Here is a 25314-nt window from a genome sequence, read left to right on the forward strand (position 1 = left end):
GAAACAAGTTTTATATTTTCATCGATGACTGATTATTACAGTGTTCGGACATAGGCTACTTTAGACAGAATGTTAATTATAGGCCTATTCATTGTGTAATATATCTAAATGTTTTAAATCATTTTCAATGAGGAGTAGGCTAATTTAATCATTTATTATCCGTAAATCGTGAGCTTTGACTTTATATCGCATGCGATCTGCTCGTACAGTGTGAGTTGATACCTTGATGAAATCGCAAAAAATGGCACAGGGTAGCCTACACTATAGGCTACCCTGTGCCATTTTTTTGCGAGGCCCTACAGTATGTCCGGTCTTACAACCACGACCTTCGAGGCAACTATCAAACAGCATAAACTGGTATTTATTATTTTTTCACATAGAAGAATGACACCGATTGGTTTATCACATGGCTACTTTAAACAGCTCCATTAAGCTTTAGCTTTAGGTTTTTTAGCACATTTAGAAAGATAATAAATTCTCAAATGTTCACACCTCATTTCTTTACAGAGGATGATTATATATTACTATATTAATGTTCCACTAAATTATGCGATCATCTGATGAGTTTTGAGCGCTCTCTCTCGTCTTACTGCCATTACACAAGAAATGAAGAAATGTCATCAAAATTATTTTAAATAAAAATTAGCTATTTAATGAGTTTCTGTTTTAATAACATAGCTATGCCTAGGATTTAGCCTATCACACAAACAAGAGTCCTGTTTTTTTTTCTCGAATATCTGCAGTTCTGCACGATCGCAAATGTACAATAAACAACTTACAGAGTAACTTTATCAGACACAAAATCACGTTTTGCTCCGTCAGAAAGAAAATAGTACGAACAGGAGAACCGCTGCGTCTCCGAACAACAGTGTTTTGTTCCTCAGCGGAGCAGCAAATGATTCAATCAGGCTAGAAGTAGGCTACAGTCGATTGCAAAGTTAAGTGAATCAGCTTTTTAAACGAAGCGGTTGATTCAACTCACTCATTAAGACAGTCACTTGCTGCCACCTACTGGCGGTTCTAGTTTCATATTTTAAAAAGTATAACTTATTTCATTTTTGCAATCATTTAATTTTTCTACATTAAAATGTTATATTTAAACTTAACATTTATGCATAATCCATCTGTGAATTTTGTTGTAGTGATTTCAGATGATTTTAAATAGCCAGCATGTCTTGATTTAATAAGAGGACACATATATGACTTTTTTTTTTTTTGCTCAAAGTTATTTCAGAGTTTTGATCCCTCAACACCCTGTTTATTATATTATAATGGAGATTTTATGTTACATTTAAGCTTTGACTATAGCCTAGACATGTTGAATATTAATTGTACTATTTATGAACCTCAAAGCATATGTTTGTGTATTTTGTGTTACTCCACAATGATGTTCTATTTGATGGCATTTGTAGTGTATGGGTATAGGGCCCAGACATAACCTCAAGTCCAGGGGCCTCCGCCCCTCTAAGTCCTGCCCTGATCACACCACACTTTATCTGTCCAGTGTGTTTCTGTTTCTGGTCTGTTTTGAAACATGGTTGTTTTGTGTTAATTTTCAGTTATTATGACACAAGCAATGAAATTAAATTATTGAATAGTTTTAAGACTATAAACAACTCTCGTACAGCACAGTCAAAAAGTTTGTTTGTTCTCCTCTAAATCCTCACACACTCTCTAGTGTCTGGAGTAAACACTACAACTCAATATAATAGCTTCAGTAAAATCTAATGAGTTAAAATCATGAAACTTGTTGAAAAGTTTTTGTTTGTTTGTTTCTTGTACAACAGAGGTTTACTGTTAAAAGAAACACATGAGCTTCTGACAGCCACACTGAGACTGATAATTCATGACAAGAGAAGAACTTAAACTATGATTTTGAGAGTTTTGTGTATTTCATATTGTTTTCATATGTTAGTTTACTGTAAAACTGAAGTACAGTTATGGTTACAGTAATATTAATTACAGTAACTTATTGGCAACAGTGTCAACCCTTGAAATGTCTAACAGTGTGCATTAAATGTAAGATTTGGTTTGCTTGTCGTTGATATTAATTACATTAAAAATATTTGTAAATATTGGTATAAGATAAAACATTGATATTAGTATCCAGTATGTTCTGTTGTATTCACAGATAATACAATTGCAGACTGTACAACATTTACATAACTTAAGAGTGTAAAAATTGTGCTGAAATACACGTGCAATGTAATGAAGTCATGTGACCGTTTGAGTCACTCGATGTATGATGTGATTTGTTTCAAATGAAGAAAAAGGAAGAATAGAGTTTATACTGAGCTGAATTTGGTAAACAGAGTTTTCCATTTTGATCAAAACCACAGTCTCTCAGATGGACATGTGATCATAACAGAGTGAGTTTATGAGGACAATGATGTTTAACTCACCCGTCACAGTGAGAGAAACAGAGCTTGATTGTGATGATTTTGGTCTTTCATCTCTCTGTCCTCTACACCAGAACTGACCCGCATCAGATGTAGTTACTGCTGTGATAGTGAGTGTGTCTGTGTTTACAGTGTAACGCTCAGACGTCTGTAACATTACACTGCCTTTATTCCACTCATATCTCCAGTCACTGTGATCAGAGTTTATCACACACTTCAGACTCACTCTCTCTCCAGTGAATACAGGACTGTCTGGAGTCACAGTCAGTGTAGATGTTGGTAAATCTGTGAAGAAATAAAAAAATATGAAGTGACTCAAACAGCTCTTTCAGGGAAAAATACTTTGTAAATGAGTTATAAAACTACAATTTATTATTTTATGTCATATTTCATAATATTGATTCTGTTTTATTTGTGTGCTGTCATTAGTTTTCTTATTTTAGTTTGTTGAGGAGGCTCTGAGGAGTCGTGAAGGATTTCAGGATTCTTATTATCTTATTTTTATTTTTATTTTTTTCTGCAGCTATTTGTATGTTTAATGTGTCTGGCTTACAGTGACACCTAAATGTAGTGTTACATCAGGAATGGACTTGAATAAGACCCTCATGCAGAGAGCAATAGAGACACCAGAACAGAAATATTCATGATTCTGCTTAGTTAAAAATACAGAATTATATTAGACCCTTATGATTTCACTCTGTCCCTCACTACATACATTTAAAATATTTTAATTACTGAATTTTATGATGTAATGAATTTTTATTTTAAAATTAATGATCATTAATAAAGAAAGAAGCTTGAATGTGTGATCTTCTGGATTCACTATATTCGATGTTAAATTAAATCTGTCTAAATTTTCACTTTAATTGATCCACAGATGATACAGTAACTTTCTACAATACTTGTTGTATTTTTGTATTGTGATATATTGTTACACAACATATTGTTGTACACCTAGAAAGTCTCTCTGTAACAAAGTGACTGATGAGAAAGGTGTCCTATGTTTTGGAGCAGCGCCTGGGTTTTTCTTGCCTGAAATTCTTGCTACTTCATACTTCGTATAAAACTATGCTGAACTTTGACAAAGAAGTGATTTTTAAATGTTATATTATATACTATTACGGAGTGGAAATGGTAAATGAGACAATGAATAATCCTTTGCTTCCATCTAGTGGTTATAGTGAGAATATCATGACATTCATTTCAATACAATCTTCCATTTAACTCTTTCCCTGCCATTGACAAGACATCCTGTTTATTAAGAGACCCCTCTTCATCGCCAAAGATGAGTTTTTACAGCAGTCCGTGTTCTAGGTGTATTACGGTAAGGAAGGCCCTAGTGCATGCCCAGAGAGAGTTACGGGACTTTAATACAACATAAGTTGGCTTGTCAACCGCCATTAAATCGTACAAGAAGTAGTAGTAGTTATGGGACTTTTGGGTCTTCCCGGCGAAATACAAAGATGATCAGCATAAAAGGAAGGATCAGAGAAAATGTAGATCATATCACATCTAAACATGAAGAGGTACTGTATACAGCTGAACAGACACTGGAGGAGTTGATGGACTCGGACTCCGATCACTCATGTTTTGAATCTGATCAGGACGAAGTAGTCAGTGAGAGAGATGTCTTTACAGACACAGAAACTTCTAGTTGTGTCGTGGATAGACCGATAACCTGTCGATCTGGACGAAGACGAAGAGCATCAGTCTGTTTGTGTGGACACTGATAGTTCAGACAGTGATACTTCAGACACTTCATGAAGAGATTCAAGGCTGTCTCATTCTCTGATCAGATGTGCCAGAGCTAATAGAGGTAAATATTTTGTGAACATAAATTGTGTAAATACTAGGGGTGTGACGAGACACTTATCCCACGAGACGAGATGAGACACGAGACTGGGTTCACAAGAACGAGACAAGACAAGATTTTTAGACTTTTTTTTCAAAGAAATCCTCAATGATGAAATATATAGGGAAAAATAGTCTTTTATTTACCTGAAAAACACAAAATGCAAAAAATGTAGGTGCATTTTGAAATCAACTAGTGCTTTATGAAATTAAACTTCTATTATATCTATATAATAAAATATGTCTATATACAGCAATAAACAACATGTAAGCTAGAGCTGCACGATTCTGGATAAATTGAGAATCATGTTTTATATATATATATATATATATATATATATATATATATATATTGGAGATCACGATCTCACAATTCTGAAGAAAAAAATATTAGAAAACTAAACAAAATAACAATTTACTAGTGGTTTTGACAAAATGTTTATTGCTTAAGTCTTTAAAAAAATATTAATTTGAACAAAATGAAAAAAATGAATAAATGGACTCAGTGTCTCATTTAATAAAGACACTATTGGAATCTCCTGAATGAATGATTCAATGACAAATACTTTTTTTAAACGGGCAGCTGTCGCCACCTGCTGGAGGAAGAGTGTAAGCGTTACAATACACACACGTGTTAATTTTTTTGTTCGGGCAAATGTTAAAATTATGTCATTAATGACTCACCCTCATGTCGTTCCAAACCCGTAAGACCTCCGTTCATCTTCGGAACACAGTTTAAGATATTTTAGATTTAGTCCGAGAGCTTTCAGTCCCTCCATTGAGAATGTATGTACGGTATACTGTCCACGTCCAAAAGGGTAATAAATACATCTTCAAAGTAGTCCATGTGACATCAGAGGGTCCGTTAGAATTTTTTGAAGCATCGAAAATACATTTTGGTCCAAAAATATCAAAAACTACGACTTTATTCAGCATTGACTTCTCTCCCGGGTCTGTTATGAGCGCGTTCACCTCACATCCGGTTCGGGAACGAATCACTCGATGTAACCGGATCTTCTTGAACCAGTTCACCAAATCGAACTGAATCGTTTGAAACGGTTCGCGTCAACAATAAGCATTAATCCACCAATGACTTAAGCTGTTAACTTTTTTAACATGGCTGACACTCCCTCTGAGTTCAAATAAATCAATATCCCGGAGTAATTCATTTACTCAAACAGTACACTGACTGAACTGATGACCGAGCCAGATAACGAACGAAAGATTGACTCGTTCTCGAGTCAAGAACCGGTTGAATCGGTTTTCGGATCACCGGTAGTGATGGGAAGTTCTGTTCTTCTCCGCGAACCGGTTCTTTCGGACAGTTTGATTCAATAAACCGGTTGCCGAAAACGGTTCACCAGTTCTTTTGCGCTCGACGTAATGACTTCATTGGCGATGATTGCCCTTGATTGAAGCCTTCGGTTTACCCGCGCTCATAACATTAGCACAGAATCGGTTCAGAATCAATCACCAAAGAACCAGTTCGGTTCAGACGCGCTGTGTGTCAGTCTGAATCACCCATGCGCAGTATCATCAGCTCCTCGGTTCTCGAATCGGACGCGTCCGACAGAAACGGTTCTTGACTCGAGAACGAGTCAATGTTTCGTTCGTTATCTGGCTCGGTTCAGTCAGTGTACTGTTTGAGTGAATGAATTACTCCGGGATATTGGTTTATTTGAACTCAGAGGGAGTGTCAGCCATGTTAAAAAAGTTAACAGCTTAAGTCATTTGTGGATTAATGCTTATTGTTGACGCGAACCGTTTCAAATGATTCAGTTCGATTTGGTGAACTGGTTCAAGAAGATCCGGTTACATCGAGTGATTCGTTCGCGAACCGGATGTGAGGTGAACGCGCTCATAACAGACCCGGGAGAGAAGTCAATGCTGAATAAAGTAGTAGTTTTTGATATTCTTGGACCAAAATGTATTTTCGATGTTCAAAAAATTCTAACGGACCCTCTGATGTCACATGGACTACTTTGAAGATGTTTTTATTACCTTTCTGGATGTGGACAGTATACCGTACATACATTCTCAATGGAGGGACAGAAAGCTCTCGGACTAAATCTAAAATATCTTATACTGTGTTCCGAAGATGAACGGAGGTCTTACGGGTTTGGAACGACATGAGGGTGAGTGATTAATGACAAAATTTTCATTTTGGGGTGGAGTATCCCTTTAAGATACTTTCATTTTGAACGCTACTGTAGAGAATAAGTGTTTATACCCAAACTATAAACATTTATTCGAGTACTTATGTTAATTAAATATCTGTAACACAGAAATAATTATGTGTGGTTGAAAAGGGGAAGTCACGTCACTTTACTTTTGTAAGACTTTTTGTGTTGCTCTTTCTGGATCAGCAGCAGCATGAATGATTCATTAACATGGACAGCAACAAAACGTGCTTCAGCTCCAATGACACTCGCGATGTGAAACAGTTGTAATAGACATAGCTGAATCGTTGTCTTTCAGGAATAAGATTGTGTGTGTGTTTGAATTGAGATCGCGATCTTTAAATGATTAATTGTGCAGCTCTGATGTAAACATTCTCGCGGGACACATATCTATGGAGTGGGGTATGAGTGGTTATGAACGAATGAATGAAACGCATTAGTCCGTGTTTTAAATCGCGCTCGCGGAAAGCACTTGAGAAACTGTCTGTTTGATTATAAATTAATCGCTTCCATATTTGCCAAGAGATTAAAACAACATTTACATCACATCATTAATGAAACACAGACTGGATTTATGAAAGGTTGTCATATTAGTTGTAATACTTGACTTGTTCTGGATCTTATTGATTATAGAGATGAAATCAAGTCTGATGCAATTATCTTATTCCTTGATTTTTTTAAGGCCTTCGACACTGTAAAGCACCAGTTCCTTATTAACTCTTTAGAGGCTTTTGGATTTCACTCGAAACTCATATTGTTTAAATGTTGTACAAAGAAATAGATAGTTGTATAATTTTAAATTCACGTACATCAGCAAGGTTTCCTATTCTTCACCGAATACGTCAAGGTTGCCCTTTGAGTGTCTTTATTTTTATTTGTTGTAGAAACATTATGGTCCATAGATATTTTGCCCATTAATAACTTTGCTGGCCTTAATATCAATTCAATTCATTTTTTTTTTTTTTTCAATTCAAGTTCTTTTATTCAGCCATGATGTTATTCCAAACACAAAAAAAAAATCACATCCACAACAACATAATACATTCAATGCTGAATAGGAGCATGAGGAAGACATAGTCTTATAATTTCATGCCCCTTTTTTCAATAATCTGATCTGGCACAAAACAGATGGCTCGTCGGGTTTTGTTTAATTTTTTTTTTTATTTTTCTTGTTTTTCCCTATGTCAAGGTACAATATTACTTCACATCTAAATAAATGACAGTTTCAAATTTGTCAAACATTGATTCTTATGTTTCACTGCCTTCGTATTTTCCAAGTACATTTTGTTTATACATTTATTTTAATTGAACAATCGTGTTACATGATTTTTGAACAATGTCCAAAGAGTTCCATAAACTGATCACAATTACAAGAAACCCTTTTTGTTTTTGTGAGGTACGTGAATATGGTACACAAAAATTGCCTTTTCTTCTGTTGTTACTGTCTGTGATAAGCTTAAATTTGTTTTGGATATGTATTGGCACCAAATAATTTTTCACTCTCCACATAATTTCTAATATTTTAAATTTGACCAACTCATTAAATTTCAAGTTCTGCAATTTTATAAACAGTTTGTTTGTGTGGTCTCGTAAACCTTTGTGAGTCATAATTCTTATTGCTTTCTTCTGAAGTAAGAACAGCCTTTCTGTATAACTGGTGCATGCATTACCCCACACTTCGGTACAGTATGTTAAATATGGAACAATTAAGGTTGAGTATACAAGCTGTAATGAAGCTTCATCCAATATGTGTTTAACGTTTTAAAGAATACCAATATTTTTACTAACTTTACCTTTGATATGATCGATATGAGGCTTCCAGCTAAGTTTGCTATCTAGGATAACCCCCAAAAATTTAATTTCTGAAACACATTCAATATTTACATCCTAAATAACTAAATTAGTACATTCAAGTTTTCCCTTATTTCCAAAAACCATATATTTTGTCTTGTCCCAATTTAAAAACAATTTATTATAATCATACCATTTATTTAATTCTGTCATTTCCCTTTCAATAATGGCCATTAATTCATTTAAATCTGTCCCAGTCTTGAACACAGTTGTGTCATCAGCAAACAACAAAAAATTAATGTCTTTGGAAGCCTCAAATATATCATTAATAAATAATATAAAAAGTTTAGGGCCAATTACAGAACCCTGGGGAATTCCGCATACAAGTCAGTACATTCCGAGTGCTGGTTTTTAAATTGAACATATTGGCTTCTATTACTTAAGTAACTTTCAAGCCATTTATATGTCTGACCCCTTAATCCATAGTGTTGTAATTTTGTCAACAATAAGTTATGGTTGACAGTATCAAACGCTTTCTGTAAGTCCAGGAATATACTTACAAGATACTGCTTTTTTTCCATTGCAACAAGAATTTCTTCAGTTAAATGAATTAGTGCAACGGCGGATGATCTATTGGATCTGAATCCGTATTGATAATCAAAAAGTAAATTATTTTTTTCCAAACCATTTTTCTATTATTTTAGAAAACTGTGAAAGTATTGAAACTAGGTCGATAATTATTAAACTGATGTCTATCACCCTTTTTAAAAATAGGTATTATCTTCGCAGTCTTCATCTTTTGAGGAAAAACACCTGAACTAAAAGAAAGATTGAAAATATAAGTTAGAGGTTGAAGTATGCAATCTACAGGTTTTTTTTACAATACTCATATCTATTCAATCACCATCACAAGAAGTTTTAGTTTTACACTTACAATATCTAAGATTTCAATTTTGGTGAGTATTTTTGTTTTTATGTTAAATTTTGATACGTCGCAGGATATGACACTTACCTTTTGACGCATCAAAAGAATGAGAAGAAATAAGGGCGATGATGTCATTAAAAAAATGTCAAGTTATAGTGCTGCAGAGATCAACCTTAATTAGCATTAGCATTACTAGCCACGGCCCGACAGGTGTCGTAATACCAGTTTCGGCCATGGGGAGGCGGTATGCGGGCAACATAACCACCAGCCAACCTGCAATACACGAATAACTCGCACGGCTTGTGGGCGTACTGGAACCTGCTGTCAATCGTGTGGAAAGTACAGCCCACTACTTCATTTCAGTTCAGGGAATAGAGCGGAAGGATGGCTGAAGCCCTTGGCAAGAGACACCTACCACCACCACCCGCTACAGGGAAACAACGCGCTCGGAATCACAAATCAAATCCGATAAGAAAAGGAGCCGAACCAGAGTAAACATCGGCACTGCTTTCCATCGCTGGAGACAACTGATGGACTTGAAAGAAATGAGGTTCGACTCCGAACTTGCAACATTTCTTTTGAACTGGTAAGTAAGATGCTGTTAGTATTTCGCTAGAAGTTTTGTTTTATATGTTTGCATATTTTTTTTCGGGAAGTTATAACATAGACTGTATCGAAGGCTGTTCGATAAACGTGCTAATGTTAGCGATGGCTAACCGTAGCTGCGTTTGATAATTAGCTAGCTATAACTTACCCACAGATCCGATCCGGTTTTCACCTGTTATCTACCAAAGCCCGTCTCTACCAAGCTGATGCTAAAATGTAACATTACCTAAGAAGCTTGAAATGTCTTCGATGATAATGAACCCGAGAGAGAGAGAGAGAGAGAGAGAGAGAGAGAGAGAGAGCGGGCCCCGGCCGCGCGTGCACTCACTCACTATATTCAGAGCGGTCAAGTTTTTGCTAATGAAAATTAAACTTGATATATGCTGCTAAATTAGCATCAGGCGGGCAGCATACGTAACACTCTAAATAGATGTTGTCCCTATTTTCACTTGTATATGTGCATCTAAGAATACTTTATCGTCCCTATCTACTAATTGATGTGTGGTGTGAAAAGAGTCAATTGCGTGTGTCTCACGGTGAATGCTTGAGAGTTGGCAGCTCTGGTTACGTTGGTTGGCGCTAGCTTGGTCAACATCAGCTGTCTGATGTTGACCAATGATGTTGACAGAATGCTGTCTGTCAAATTAATTTAATTCAAATAATGTGTATATACTAATAATAATTTATTATGAACAAAACGAATATGAACATATTCACTGGTAAAGGTGAAGGGGAGTAGCTTGAAGATGTCATGTTTCAAAATCACTTGACATCACCCAACGTTCCTCTGGAGGCAAAACGTCCTCTCGGCTTCGGCTATGGCTCTAGGGTTGTTGTGAAGGTAGGGGCGGAGCATAGAGACTATGCCGTTTCTCGTTTGTTACTCTAGAGTAGACCAATTCACTTTATTGAGGCATACTGCCCCCATCTGGTATGGAATGTGGAGTATGACTTGATTTTTTTGCAAGACATGACACATGGCACCTTTAAGAAACATTGACTATAAGATTCTACTACTTCCTGTCGCACTATTACACCAAGCTACATGCTTGGATTTTTCAAGTCTTTTCGCAATATTAGGTCCGACATTGACAAAGAAGGAATTTAACTCATATGCAATATCTATTCCATTAATAATAACCTTTCCTTTGTGCTCAAAATATTTAGGTAAATTTTTACTCTGAGAATTTGGCTTCATAACCTTATTTAAAATTTTCCAAGTTTCTTTAATATTAGTCTTATAATCATACAATTTGTTTTTATAATAGTTTTTTTTTTGGCCTGTCGCATTATAGTTATTAACTTATTCTTATATCTTTTATATTTAATTTCATGATTACTAGACTTGTATTTAATAAAATCTCGGTATAGTTTGTTTTTCTTTTTACAGGCCTTCTGTAACCCACTGGTCATCCATGGTTTTTTATCGAACTTATTTACTTTACCCATTTTTAAAGGACAATTTTTATTATAAAGAGTTACAAATATAGAAAGACCTCATAAGCATTATTAACATCCTCTACCAAAACTTTACTCCAATCTTGGTTAATCAGATCCTTCCTAAATGAGCCTATTTCCTTCTCTGTCCTAATTCGAATGTATTTAACTTTATCAACATCTTTAACTTTCTTAGCAGTTTTTAGGCCACAGACGATGCGTGATCGTTGATATCACATAATAGCAGCCCCCTATAGAAGGTAATGTCAATATTATTGATAAAAATATTATCTATCAATGTTGAAGTTGTCCGTGTCACTCTACTGGGTTGTGATATCCCTGGAAACATACATTTACTGTACATTTCGTTTAAAAAATCATGGGTTGCTGTTTGGCCTTGTGGATTCATTAAATCAACATTAACATCACCACATAACCACATGGTCTTGTTTAACATTGTACAATCTATAAGTTCAGTGAGTTTATCTTTAAATACTTCTACATTTGAGCCTTGTGCTCTGTACACACAAGCTATAATAATTTTTTGCTTTGATTCCAACTCAATCTCCACCGCCGCACATTCTAGAAGACCTTCTACACTGTAAACCCTAATGTTGTCATTAATAAAGAAATCAAGTTAACATAACTTCACATTACTTATAACACACAGTTTTGCCATCAAAACTTAAACAGGTGTGTTTAACTTACTCATTGGCAGTAAAAATCTTTTGAATTAAGATTTTAAGTGTTATAAACTCAGAATTTCCATTTATTTAAATTATTCGCTACATCTCTGTTTAAAAATGATTGGTCGTGCTTGAAATTCTGCCTTGACAACAGTGCCGATTGGCCAATATAACACAAGGCGGGAATTTTTTGTCGAATTTGCTGAAGACGAAGCACTGACTGCAGGCCAGAACGGAGTCATTTGCAGAGCCACCTGAAAGAAGAACTAAATAATAAAGTTAAATAGGTAAGTAAAGATTTAAACGCAACGCATAAATATACAGACATTTTTTTTATTTCCTTATACGTTTTATTGTAATGTTATTTGCATGGTGAAAACACTTTACCGTTTTACTCTGGCAGCGGGCCAGCGGCACAAGCAGCCACACAGGCGGCGAAGCAGGCGGGAAGAGAGTCGTCGTGAAAGACTCAGAGTACACAGGTACGTAGAATAATGGTAAAATATATATTTAAATTGTGCTTCGTTGCCTTCGTGTATTTTCGCGTTATAAACACGTTTGTGTTACTAACTTTCTGTAAGAACATGTGAATTTCCCGTTTTCCTCCCGCAGGGACAGTAGCAGGCAGGCGGTTATGAAGCAGACGAGGAGTCGTGAGGCCACAGGAGTGACGTTCCACTGGTAAGTTCATCTATAACACGCCTGTACATTTTCCTTTATTGTCTGTTAAATGTTTTATTTTTATACGGATGGACAAGGTATAAATGGCTTTAAGTTAAAATCACCCAACTTCCAAACCTAGCAATTGTTTTACAGACTAGCGCTGTTAGTTTACAATAGGCCTTAGCATGATATTGCGGCTCAAACTTCGAGAAAAATCTATTTACAGACACACTGAAATGTCTCTGTTGTGAAATGACGTTTTTTTTTTTTTGGTGTAAAATTGGGCAGCCGCGTGAATACTGACTTAGGCCTAACGTTAATCGTTTTAAGAATTTCTTTGGCGGTTCATGTTCACTAAAAACCGCAGACCTTTTCCCGCCTGCGAACACATTTACAGAGATCTATTATTAATTAATAGTTATGTGGATGTAACGTGTCCCTGGTGCATAATATTAATTATTCTTTTTACAGTAGTTTTTAAATGCATCTATGGATTTTTATTTTTATTTTCTTCTTTAACAAGTTACCATTAGCAGAGCTGTGTCTATTTGCCATGTCCCCATGAGTGATTTGTAGACTATTTATAATTTTCACTGTCAGGTAACAGATTGTCGTTTTAAATATGTAAAACAAAAAAAAAAAAAAAAAAAAAAAGTATAAAGGTGTTCATTTGAGAGTAAATACCCCAGTGACAAGCTGTGTTACCACTAAAAGTAAACTTTGTGAATTTGTTAAAATAAATATTTTCAAAATTTATATATTTATAAAATATAAAATTGTTAAAATATATATTTTTAATTTTTATTAAGATTTATTAAAACTCTAGTGGCTAATAGTGACTAACAAAAATAAAGTTTAGATTACCTATAACCCTCATAATGAAAACCGTTTTAATTTGCTCTTAATTTACTCAACCTCAGGCCATCCAAGATATACAGTACTGGTCAAGTTTGGATGCATTACTTTTTAAAAATTTTTTTAAAAGAAGTCTCTTCTACTCATCAAGGCTGCATTTATTTGATCAAGAATACAAAAACAGTAATATTTTGAAATATTACACTTTAAAATAATGGTTTTCTATTTTAATATACTTTTAAAATAAATTATTTGTGCGATTTAAAGCAGAATTTTCAGCATCATTACTCCAGTTTTCAGTGTCACATGATCTTCAGAAATCATTCTAATATGATGATTTGCTGCCCAAGAAACATTTATGATTATTATCAATGTTGAAAACAGTTATTTACATTTTTATTTCATGATGCTATGATGAATAGAAAGTTCAAAAGAACAGCATTTATCTGAAATCTAAAGCTTTTGTTACATTAAACACTACCCTTCAAAAGTTTGGGGTCAGTAAACTTTTATTCATCAACGATGAGTTAAACTGATCAAAAGTTACAGTAAAAACATTTATAATGTTAAATATTCTATTTTAAATAAATGCTGTTCTTTTGAACTTTCTATTCATCAAAGAATTTTGAAAGAAATTTGTTCACAACTGTTTTCAGCATTGATAATAATAATGAATTTTTCTTGATCATCAAATCATCATATTAGAATGATTTCTGAAGATCATGTGACACCGAAGACTGGAGTAGGCTAATGATGCTGAAAATTCAGCTTTGATGACAGGAATAATATTTCACAATATATTCCTGTTTTTGTTTGTATTTTTAATCAAATAAATGCAGCCTTGGTTGGCATAAGATACTTCTTTTAAAAACATTAAAAAATTGGTTGGCATAAGATACTATATATATATATATATATATATATATATATATATATATATATATATATATATATATATATAAAATGTGTGTTTAGTTTCTTGCATAGACTTATCGTTTGGTTTCTTAAGACACCAATGTATCGTCAGGAGCCACAGTTATTAATTTTGTTTTGCTTGTACATGTTTTTTGACCCTCAAAGAGATGGTTGGCTTGCGTTATATATCACCAAAAGACAATGGTTTCAGCTAAAAATCTTCTTTAATGTTCTACTAAATAAAGTCACCCACATCTTGGATGGCCTGAGTGTGAGTAAATTGACGGCAATTTTTCAGTCTTGAATTAAAAATCCTTTTAAATGTAAATAATGAACCTTTTCTTTTTAGGTCAACACATTTTTGTAACTTGGACTGGGATGAACCTGTTGATATCTTAAAAAAATAATCAAGCATACCATGCATGCATGTCATTACTTGCCCCTTCTTAATTTTTTCAGATCTACATGGAGTTTAATAGGATTGCTGGTAAGAACTTGAAAAAGGGAATTTAACGAGACCCTTGACCAACATAGTACATGCCTCTTGGACATTTTCAGAGCCAAAAAGGGAGTTGCTGGTCAGCTCTTGATGAACCTTCTGAAGCAAACAAAGGTTAGTTAGAAGTCCCAATAATTTATCCTAGATATATCTTAGAAGAAAGTAGATTGATGTGAAACCTGTATAAACTGCAATATAGACTTCATAGTTGATCTCTGAGTAAATGTTTAAAGGATGTTATAATGTATTAATATCAAGTGGTTGGATTTAATATGATTTTATTTTTTCCACACAAGCTATCAGAGCCAACAGAAGTCCGAACTCTGGTGCTTCAAGGACTACCCCTTTGGTTTGGAGATGACTCTCCTGCTTTCTTTAAGACATGTTTGGTAAGTATTCCAAGGAGAAAATGTCCAAAAGACACTCTCTCACCCTCTATACACACTCTCTCACACATTCGCAATCTGTCATACACACACACACACACACACACTGTATTAATCTAAATTCACTCAAAAATAAATTCTGTCATTCATTACTCACCCTTGTCGTTCCATCTTCAAGACACAATAGATTTTTTAATGAAATTCGGTAACTTTCTGACCCTCCATTGACATCCAACACAACTACACTTTCAAGGACGATAGGAAAGACTTTGTTACAGTACTCTGTACTACAGTACTCCAGTGGTTTAACCTCAATTTTATGAAGCAAAACGAGTGCTATGTTTGTGCAAAAAAACATAATTTACCAGTGTATTTTTGAAAATGTTTATCTGCAACGCCTGTTTATGAGAGTATAGCATGTGTGTTCAGATTCGCACATGAGCACTACTCACATAGCACCACAATGCTTGAGTTTTGTGTTCATGCGAGAGCAGACGTAATTGCGTGAACGGGCGTTGGAGATTATATTTTGTAAATAAAGTAGTACTTTTTTTTTTGCGCAAAACAAAGCACTTGCGTAGCTTCATTAAAATGAGGTTAAACCACTGAAGTCACATGGATTAATGATGTCTTTCATACGTTTTTGGACTTTGAAAGTGGTAATTGCATTGGATCTCTAGTAAGGTGGGACTGAAACCTCATGGGTTTCATTAAAAATATTTTCATTTATGTTCCGAAGATGAACGTCGGTCTTACAGATGTGCAATGACACTAGGGTGAGTAATTAATGACAGAATTTTCAATTTTGGGTGAACTAACCCTTTAGATTGAGATTGATACAGTGTTTGTGAAAGATAGTGTGAATGTGTAAAGAAAAAATGAAAATTCTGTCAGTAATTACTCACCCTCATGTTGTTCCAAACATGTAATACTTTCGTTCATCTTCGGAAAACAAATTAAAATATTTTTGATGAAATCTTAGAGCTGTCTCACTCCTCCATAGGCTTCTATTGCAATTGTAACTTGCTGGCCCAGAAAGTTAGTAAAAACGTTTTTAAATTTTTTCAAGTGACAGTGGCTGATGTTTAAGTTTATCAAGCGACGAGAATACTTTTTGTGCGCAAAAAAAAAACAAAAATAACGTCTTTATTCAACTATTCATTTTCCTCTTTGTTTCTCTGAGTGAGTTCATGTAGTGTAACAGCGCAGTGCTTCTGGGTCAGAATGTAGGCTCAACCCAGAAGCGCTGCGCTGTTACACTACATGAACTCACTCAGAGAAACAAAGAGGAAAATTAATACTTAAAGTCGCTATTTTTGTTTGTTTTTTGCAAACAAAAAAAAGTGTTCTCGTCGCTTGATAAACTTCAGGTTGAGCCACTGCGGTCACTTGGACTATTTTAAAATGTCTTGAAAACTTTCTGGACTGGCAAGTTTAAATTACAGAGAAGACGATGGAGGAGTGAGACAGCTCTCAGGTTTCATCAAAAATATTTTAATTTGTGTTCCGAAGATGAACGATAGTCTTACGGGGTTGGAACGACATGAGGGTGAGTAATTACTGACAGAATTTTCATTTTTGGGTGAACTAACCCTTTAAGTTGCAACTTTTGAAATGTAAATTAGCTTGCATGTATGTGAATTTTAATTTGTTAATGTTTATTCACTAGATGTCACAGCTCAATTCTTGATGTGCCAGTGGGGATTGTGATAGTTGAAGCTGGGACGACTCTTAAGCCCCTCAACTCTCTGCATTCGTCTCCCTCTTCGATTGGAATAGTAATCGAGGGAAAATTAGGGATGGACAATCTACATGACCTTCCTGAAGCAATGTGCCTTCTGTTCTGACTAATTTATGCATTGCACCTGAGTTACCCAAAGTCGCTGATATACACGTTTGACTTCATTCAGCGCATTCTACTTTCCTTGGGGCAGAAAGACCTGCAGCCTAAAACACAGTCTTTGGCAAACCAGCTGTTTGGTTAAAATGGAGAAATTGCATAACGCACTTTTAATAGCAACAGATTTACATTACACATGGTCTTTTGAAAATGAGACTGTTAAAAATACGAGTTTACTGTTTTACTCATGTGTCTTTTAAAAATGAGCTTACTGTTTTGCTCGTGTTTTGTAAATTGTGAGCTTACTGTTATGAATATGAGCTTACTGGGTTTTTTTTTAATGTGAGCTCAATGTTTTGTAAAAATGTTAGCTTACTGTTAAACATGAGCTTATTTTTTTTAATGTGACTTAAAAATGCAGCTTACTGTTAAAAATTAGCTTACTGTTAAAAATATGAGCTTAAAGTGCCATTCAAGTGTCTTAATGTGGCTTAAAAATATAAGCTTGATGTGAGCAATGTTTCCTAAATTAATGTACATGTATAAACCAAATAAAGCAGTTTATGGAAATACAATATTTGTATTAAATTATTTATAAATCATTAAAACAAGTAAACGACCATATAAAACTCGAAAATTTAAGTTAAGTCTATTTGCCTTTTTAAGTTATCTGTACTTAAACATTTAAGTTAATTCAATGAAGAGACCAACATTAGGTCAACTCAATTGAATTGAGTTGTCAATTTTGCCATTACTCAATTTTACTTACGCAACCACTTTAATCAAATCATTTGAGTAGTCTTAACTTATTAGGGTTTACAGTGTATAGCCACAGACATCCTTTCAACAATCTTACTTGTGTATGTTTCCTTGACAAACAATGCCACACCTCCTCCTCATTTTCCCGGTCTGTCAACATGATACAAACTATATATCCATCAATTCCCAAATCATAACCTTTGTCGGCATTTAACCATGTTTCAGAGAAAGCGATAATATCAAACTGACTTTTTAATGTATTTAAATACCCTATAATTTTATTAAGGTTTATATAAAGACTTCTGCAATTAAAATGGACAAGTGAAAAATTATTATCTAATTTAACATTTAAGTTGAATTCGTCCTCACTATAGTATTCGCACGGAATTAAATTATGGTTGCGCACATGCCTTTCTGAATCCAATTCTACATCCAAATCATATATTTTATATTCCCCATTTTCTCTAATTTCTAATGAGTTCATTTGTTCAGCCATTATTCATTAATCATATGTTCAAACATAAATGCACAAGAACAAAACTCAATGCTCGACAGTTCCATGATGAACCAGGCCTTTAAAATAAAAACTTGTAGTCAGTACCTTGTGCGCGCGTTCCCTTCTTAATATCATTGTCCCAGCCATAATCTTGATCCGTAGACGCTCCAAAACCCCTTGTGACTTAAACATGTAGCTCCAGTTAGATGCTTATTGTCCAACAATGATTTGACAGCATCTACGAAATTGCACTCCGACGTTTGCCTTCTGCGAGGACTGACAGTTTGCCAACCAGCTGCACATAGCGTTGTCTCCAAGTCTGGTTCCTCCTCAGGTAGATCCATTGTGATGCCGACCTCAGATAGGCCTCGCATAGCTGCCGCTGGGTTTTCAAAGATCTTAACATTACCGTCTTCACAGAAAATCTTTAATTGGGCAGGTGTTATGCGGTGTTTAATCTTCCTCTCGCGCAGCACTTTACACACACCTTTGTATTTTCCCCTTTCCTTGTAGACAGCTGGAGTAAAATCTTCGTCAAAGTAGATCCTGTTACCGTTCACTTGTACGATTTTCTTCATCAACGCTGCCTTAAGCACACTCTGTTTTCTGGCATAGCTTTGAAATAACACCACAATAAACCGTGGACGCTCATGTTGCCCAGGCCTCTTTGGCACGTATATCCTGTGCGCGCGTTCAATGCGAAGCTCTGCGGTAACACCAAGTTGTTCCCGAATCAGATTCGACACAAAGTCAATCATATTATTTCCCTCACTTTTCTCGGGCACTGAGTAAATCCTGATGTTGTTCCTTCTTGAGCGAGAAGGGTATTCCTGCACAACCGGAGGCTGCAGTTTCAAGACCGCAGTTCTAGGACCGCAGTTCTAGGACCCTAGTTTTTTTGTGACAGCGCCACCTACTGTACTGGATCAACACTAATTAAAGATGGACGACGTGGACCGCAATCAGACGGTGAGTACCGATGTTTAATTAAGTTTTATTTTATAACGTTTAAACGGTGCGAAGTTTACATAGTGAGAACTGCTAACTATGAATTAATAATTAATTCCCACCTAATTAAGAATTCGTGAGCTAGTTTTATTAATTACTGCGACGTTAATTCGTGGCCATGATTTCATAAATCCTTGTTGAGTTTTAATGAGGAAGTATTATAAGTGAATCTAGCCAACACATTAATTAAACTTATCAGATGACAAGAGCATGGTTGATGTAAGGTTTGTAAGATTTACCTGCAGCTTAATGTATTACTGTGAATACTGGCTTAATATTCGTTGTTTTACCATATTTAAGTATAAAATATATTTCATAATTAAACTGCACAGACTGCCTAGTTGCATGTTAGCCTGTTGTTTTGGCATTGTTTTGCAATGATGAATGAGGCGTTTGGCAGTTTTAATAGCTTGTTACAATTTGTCCTAATCTGCAGGCCTACTCCACATACAGTCCATTGTTATCATGTGTTAGTTTCTGTCATATTCTGCATGGCCAATATGAAGTGATTTTATGGATTTGGTTTGGCTCATTGTAGGACAGATGATTTAAAAAGGGCACTAGGGCTATTTTCATGATCTCAAAATATTCTAACAAGTAGGCTCTCTCTTTTCAAGATGCATATAACAATCCAAAAAGGGAGATCCCTGCCCGAATTGAAGAGATGCACCACATGCTGCAAGGACTTTCACTGCCCGTTCTGTAGTTCAGCTTTGTTCCACCCATCAAAGTTGAGCAAGATCAGAACCCATTTAGAGAGCCATTTCAATCGTGCAGTTATCCATGAAGGTAAAATTTTCAAACATTCCCTCAGGAAATGCAATTGGAGTTAAAATGTGCATTAAAAGCAGAATGTATTTATGATCAGTTCCATTTGAGCAGTGAATCAAAGCTCTCTGATTTGTTTTTTGAAAACCAAATACCTAATTCAAATTTTGGGTATACATAATTTACAAATTGAAATATATGATCTATTCTATGTTCTTGTTTATACCATTATAGGGTATACCATTCACAGATGTGGGTTACATTGCCAACCACAGTTGCATTACCACTGTATCCACTGCCAGTCAATGCTGTTACGTAAATCTGATTTCATTAAACACTTGTCTTCGCGCAACGAGAAGCACCCTGACATAACCAGCACAATCCCAGCTCTGACATTGACAACCATCCCATCTCCAAAAAAGATCAAGTTGGCAGTTCCAACAACAGCAACCAAACACCATCCCAGATCCAATTACAACCACCACCACTCTGCCATCAACCCCAAGTGAACAGATGCAAAGGGTCTGTGTGAAGACAAAACTAAAGAAAAAGTGTCCCATATGCCACCATCTCATGCATAAGACAAAATTTAAAGAGGCACATAGAAAGGAAGCACACAAGTAAACGGAAAGGACATCACAGCACCCTCCCACCTTCAGAATGAATGTATCGATCTGGAGAATGGAATTTATACCGTCAACAAATCATTTCATGGTACCAGTATACCTCTGCATGTTCAAAATAAGATATGGGGGAAAATCAACATGTTTTCTGTGAATCCACTGAGTGCCAGGTGAACATGGAGTTGGCATGGAGGAGTGGGTTGACAGCATATCAGTGCATACACCTTAAATCAATAACATACTGTTTCATCCTATGCTTCCTTTCCTGTACTGAGTGAAGATACACTTACTGAAATGGGTGAAGAGCAAGTGGTTTGGTGAGGATAAAAAGAAGGTTTGCTTTGATCTGCAAAACCTTGCCAACAGCAACCATGTACCTTTGTCTGTGTACTGCAAAATTGGAATGCCTCAGTCAGTGAAATACATCTCTATTTATGAGCCTTACAGTGTCATATTACAGTCGATTGGGAAGGGTCATTGTGTCATATGACACAAAAAAAAAAATTCATGGCACTGTCCTTGTCATCGGACAAAGAGATCATGCGTACACAAATATATAGGAAAATGGCACTTATTTCAGACACACCGTGAACTTTTCAGAAAAGTGCGGAGCACTGAGGAAGTGGAAGTCCTAACATCAGCAGGGGATGAAAACAGAGATGATGAGGCTGATCTGGGTGACATAACGTATCCACCAAAAGATGAACAATTGAAAGTCATGGTCCAGTATATTCTGAAGAACAAAAAGTTACCTGTTGTACTTCCTGAACATTTTCGGCTTCCATCAGTGGAAAAGGAATACCCAAGGCATCTAATTCCAGAAGAGATGATGTGCCAGCACTGCCCTGGCAATGTACCCCTGAGTGACCCGGTCCTTATCACACAAAAGGTGAAAATCCTCACCAGCTCACGTATTGTTCAAGGTAATTCCATAATGTATATTCATTATTATTATTATTATTATTATTATTATTATTATTATTATTAAAATTTAAATCTGCTATGGGAGATTTGGGATACTTTTAAAAATCATTCAATGTTTTGGAAACTGTGATTTTTGTTGAATCTTTGAATTTCCAGATGTTTCTACCTACTGTAAGTCTTGTCATCAGTTTGGAGCCTACTTTTGCTACCAAGAGTGGAAAGATGGCATACACAATTTTAATGATCGGATACTCCTTGACCTCCCTTTATGCATAACTATTAGGAATATGCTACAGTATTTTGTATCTTAATTTTAGTATAGTCTGTAATTCAGTCCTTTTGTGGGGGAAATGTACAGTTAAAAATGTATGGTATAATTGTTTTTTCATTATTATGTTTCTTTCTTTGGTCCATACTGCTTTCAGCAGAGTGGTAGAGTATTTGGAAAGGACTACAGGGGTGCAGTTTCCCTCAGCTGATACGATTATGCAAGGATATCTTCACTTTGAAGCTCTTACAGAACATGACTATGAGTATTCCTGCGTGAACTGTGGGGACCATCCACCAGTTGTCATCATGGACCTCCATAAGAAGGGGGCCTTCCATTTGTCAGGTAAGCATGCTTTCATTGAAAAGTGTTATCTTCTAGTATTAAGTTTCACCCAAATACACCCAGAGTTTCACACAGCTTTTAATTTCTATACACATTTGACTTCTGTGTAATGTTTTTACATTATTTCTTTAGTAAGTGACCTTTCACCACCCCCAGAAGACTTCAATGGAGAGGTTGATATGCAAATTTTTTGGGAGGCACTTTCATTGGAGAGGATTGGTCGAGGATTTGTAACAAGTAATTCAAGCAAGCAAACAATTTTCTGAATATGTTAGCCTTTTTTTTAATGACTGCAAAATTGTGTGGCAACAAACAAAGTAACATGGACATAGATAGATAATATGTTTACATTTATCACTATGTAAATATTAAGCTATTTTAACAATTATTTGTTGTTATTTGATGTCATATTTTCAAAGGTCAACAAAAAAATCCATTTACAGTCCCACCAAGTTATAACTTTTGGGCACCATGGATAGGTCCAAAAACATGTAGATCAAACCATGTCCTTAATACGGAATATCAAAAAGTCCGTCCTCCAAAACCGGCTGAGGTCTCTGAAATGACAGTAATAGAGGACTGCCTAAGAGAGGAACTATACAAGCAGAAGGTAAAAACACAATTCATTAGATTTTCTATTTTTAGTTGCCATTATTTTCAAAAACATGTGTCTCCTCATACATTTAATTTGTTTTATTTTATAGGTTCAGGTGGTTAGGAAATTATGTAAGGAGTGTGGGTTAGATTCGTCTGGATCACGAGCTGACCTCCTTCTGAGATTGTCAAATGAAATGAAGTCAAGGCAGACATACGACAAGGTTTTTCAAAAGATCTGGGCTGCTTCAGGTAGGCTACATTTTACATAGTTTACTTTGTGTGTGCTAGCATTATTTTGAAGGGTTTGCCCCTGGGTGGAATAACTTCCAAAGGTGCCTCTCTTTAATTATCTGACTTTTATTTTCAATGTACTCTGTACGGATGAACCCTTTTTAGTTGGTTAAACAACTTTTTTTTTCCCCCATCTCAGGTGGTTGGGCTGTAATTATGTGCCCATGCGGCATTGTGTACAGCATAAAGTGTAACATTCGAGCAGAAAGCCCACGTGACTTTGCAGACATGTTGCTTTCTTGGAAGCACATGCCAAATGTTATCATATATGACTTTGCACGTGGGTTAGCAACCCACATGAATCTTAGAGAACCAGAAAGTTTACCTTTCAAACCCTTTGAAGGACGGTTAAGCCCCCCAACTCCAGACAACATAGCCCAAGCCAAAGATGGGAAACTGAAGGTCTCACTACCTTGGCTGAATTGTAAAAAAATGATTCCAGACCCTGAAGGCCATCCAGTGACTGGTTCAGCAGAGCATTATGCTCTGTATGACCGGTTCCACGAGGACAATACGAAAGATCCCCGTGATGTCCTGCGGAAGCTTTGCACGGTCCCACAACTGGCTGGAAAAGTAAACAGTCAAGTTGCAGAACAGCTATTTTCCAGAATGAAGAAAATAATTACTTTTTTAAACATGGCTTTACCTTCAACACATCTGTTCCTTATGAGGAATATTATACACCATCATAACACGTACAGAAATGAACAACGTCTAGACAACATAAAAAGGGCTTTTGGAAATGATGTCACAATGAACAGGCACAGCCAGGCAGTGTTGGGTAATTTTATTTTTTTTCTTTTTAAGCAATTCTGTTTTAAATGCAGCACATTTATTGCTCAATTTTGAAATAATTATTTTTTTTTTTTTAGTAAATCCAGTTTCCCCAGAGAAGGTCTCCACTGTTCCAATGGGCATTGATGTACCAACTGGTAAGTAATGAGGGACTCATTCTGCTCTTCTCTTGTCAAATTCTTAATTATGTTTTTCTGTATGACAAAAGGCTTATGGAATATCAGTGCTAAGAACTTCTTTCATTTGATGGGTTAACCTTTTTTTGAACATGGACTGACCTGTATGAATAGGAACACTTAGTCATTTTCGGCTTTAGTTTCAGCAGAGCCAGTGCCCAAGACAGCATCCCTTGACACTCCCAAGGGAGCTCCCAAGACTGCACCCAAGCCATCGTTCCTCACTGCGCCAAAGCCACCACCTTTCGGCTTCTCAAAACTGTGTAAGCCCGGGAAAAAGAATTGAATCCTATCCAGGACAAACTGGTAAGCTAATTAATGTGATTTGTTTGCTATGCCTCAAACTATTATCTGATTGTTAGTTATGAGTGTAACAGATATTTGATCTATGATCTGTACAGGCCACACCGCACAGTGTGCATGTCACCCACTGTGTAATTGCACAGTGTAACCATGATATAGTGAAAGTTTATCATCTACATGTTTTTAAGTCTTTCTGGTTTAAATATTAAAGTCATTGTAAACCATCCGAATGCAAGAATATTTGTTCCTGTACTAATAATTGTTATTTCTAGCTCAGCTATGTTCTGGACACGAGACGGCCTGGAGCAGAAATTATTATAAAAGAAGGGCCCACATGTCTCACCCGTGAAGAGTTTTGGAGCCTAGGGTTACAAAGAGACATGGATTCCCAGGTGCATAGTGTGAAGCTTGTAAAAAATATGATGGGATTAGTCATTTTTGTATTTTTTTTTTTTTTATTTGCTTTGGTTGTTTTCTTGTAGATTGGGAATGCCTGCTTCAAACTGATTCATGAAGCAGCTCAGCAACATGTATGTGACATGTATAGAAACACAAGATTAAAGCCTAAATTAACATAATATGTACTGTATGTTACTGTATTCTCTCATATTATTGTCTATTCAAAGTAGTTACATGCTTTCAGTTTTTTTTTTTTTTTAACTATAGGGAAAAGACATATATAGATATATGTCTAATGACAAGACATTTGATTAATGTTTTACATGCTTTCAGTTTTTTTTTTTTTTTAACTAGGAAAATGGGCCAGAAACCCTTCGTTCTCTGGTGTAAGGGATTGGTACTGTTACAAGATTCTAGATAGTACATGTAGTGGTAATTGTTAAATCATGAAAGTTCAAACTGTCAATTCCAGCTCTACTTTTTGTCCTAATGACTCTTAAAATGTTGTGTATCTTTTACCAAATATCAC

The 25314-nt window shown here is 35.6% G+C and overlaps 1 protein-coding gene, 2 long non-coding RNA genes and 1 pseudogene across 4 annotated transcripts; all 4 read left to right on the forward strand.

Annotated features, from left to right (window-relative positions):
• The first annotated feature begins 12056 nt into the window (after positions 1-12056).
• LOC122145724 lies at positions 12057-17608 on the forward strand. 2 transcript variants are annotated; one of them, XR_006160532.1, is made up of 6 exons: positions 12148-12162; positions 12279-12357; positions 12488-12556; positions 14768-14921; positions 15104-15196; positions 16872-17608. It is a non-coding gene; the product is annotated as an uncharacterized LOC122145724 (long non-coding RNA). The 2 variants fall into 2 exon arrangements; XR_006160531.1 differs by having other exon boundaries at positions 12057-12162; positions 12279-12556.
• A 1312-nt stretch (positions 17609-18920) lies between these two features.
• Positions 18921-20401, forward strand: LOC122145733. The gene is made up of 3 exons (XR_006160545.1): positions 18921-19257; positions 19914-20085; positions 20299-20401. It is a non-coding gene; the product is annotated as an uncharacterized LOC122145733 (long non-coding RNA).
• A 176-nt stretch (positions 20402-20577) lies between these two features.
• On the forward strand, positions 20578-21933 carry LOC122145815 (annotated as a pseudogene).
• An 81-nt stretch (positions 21934-22014) lies between these two features.
• On the forward strand, positions 22015-24332 carry LOC122134645. Its single transcript, XM_042761284.1, has 6 exons — positions 22015-22224; positions 22357-22461; positions 22644-22834; positions 22929-23070; positions 23252-23893; positions 23985-24332. Exons 1-6 carry the CDS (start codon positions 22098-22100, stop codon positions 24050-24052), a joined length of 1275 nt encoding a protein of 424 aa, XP_042617218.1. The 5' UTR covers positions 22015-22097; the 3' UTR covers positions 24053-24332.
• The last annotated feature ends 982 nt before the right edge of the window (positions 24333-25314 follow it).

Source organism: Cyprinus carpio, chromosome A7, assembly GCF_018340385.1.
Source record: "Cyprinus carpio isolate SPL01 chromosome A7, ASM1834038v1, whole genome shotgun sequence".
NCBI lineage: Eukaryota > Metazoa > Chordata > Actinopteri > Cypriniformes > Cyprinidae > Cyprinus > Cyprinus carpio.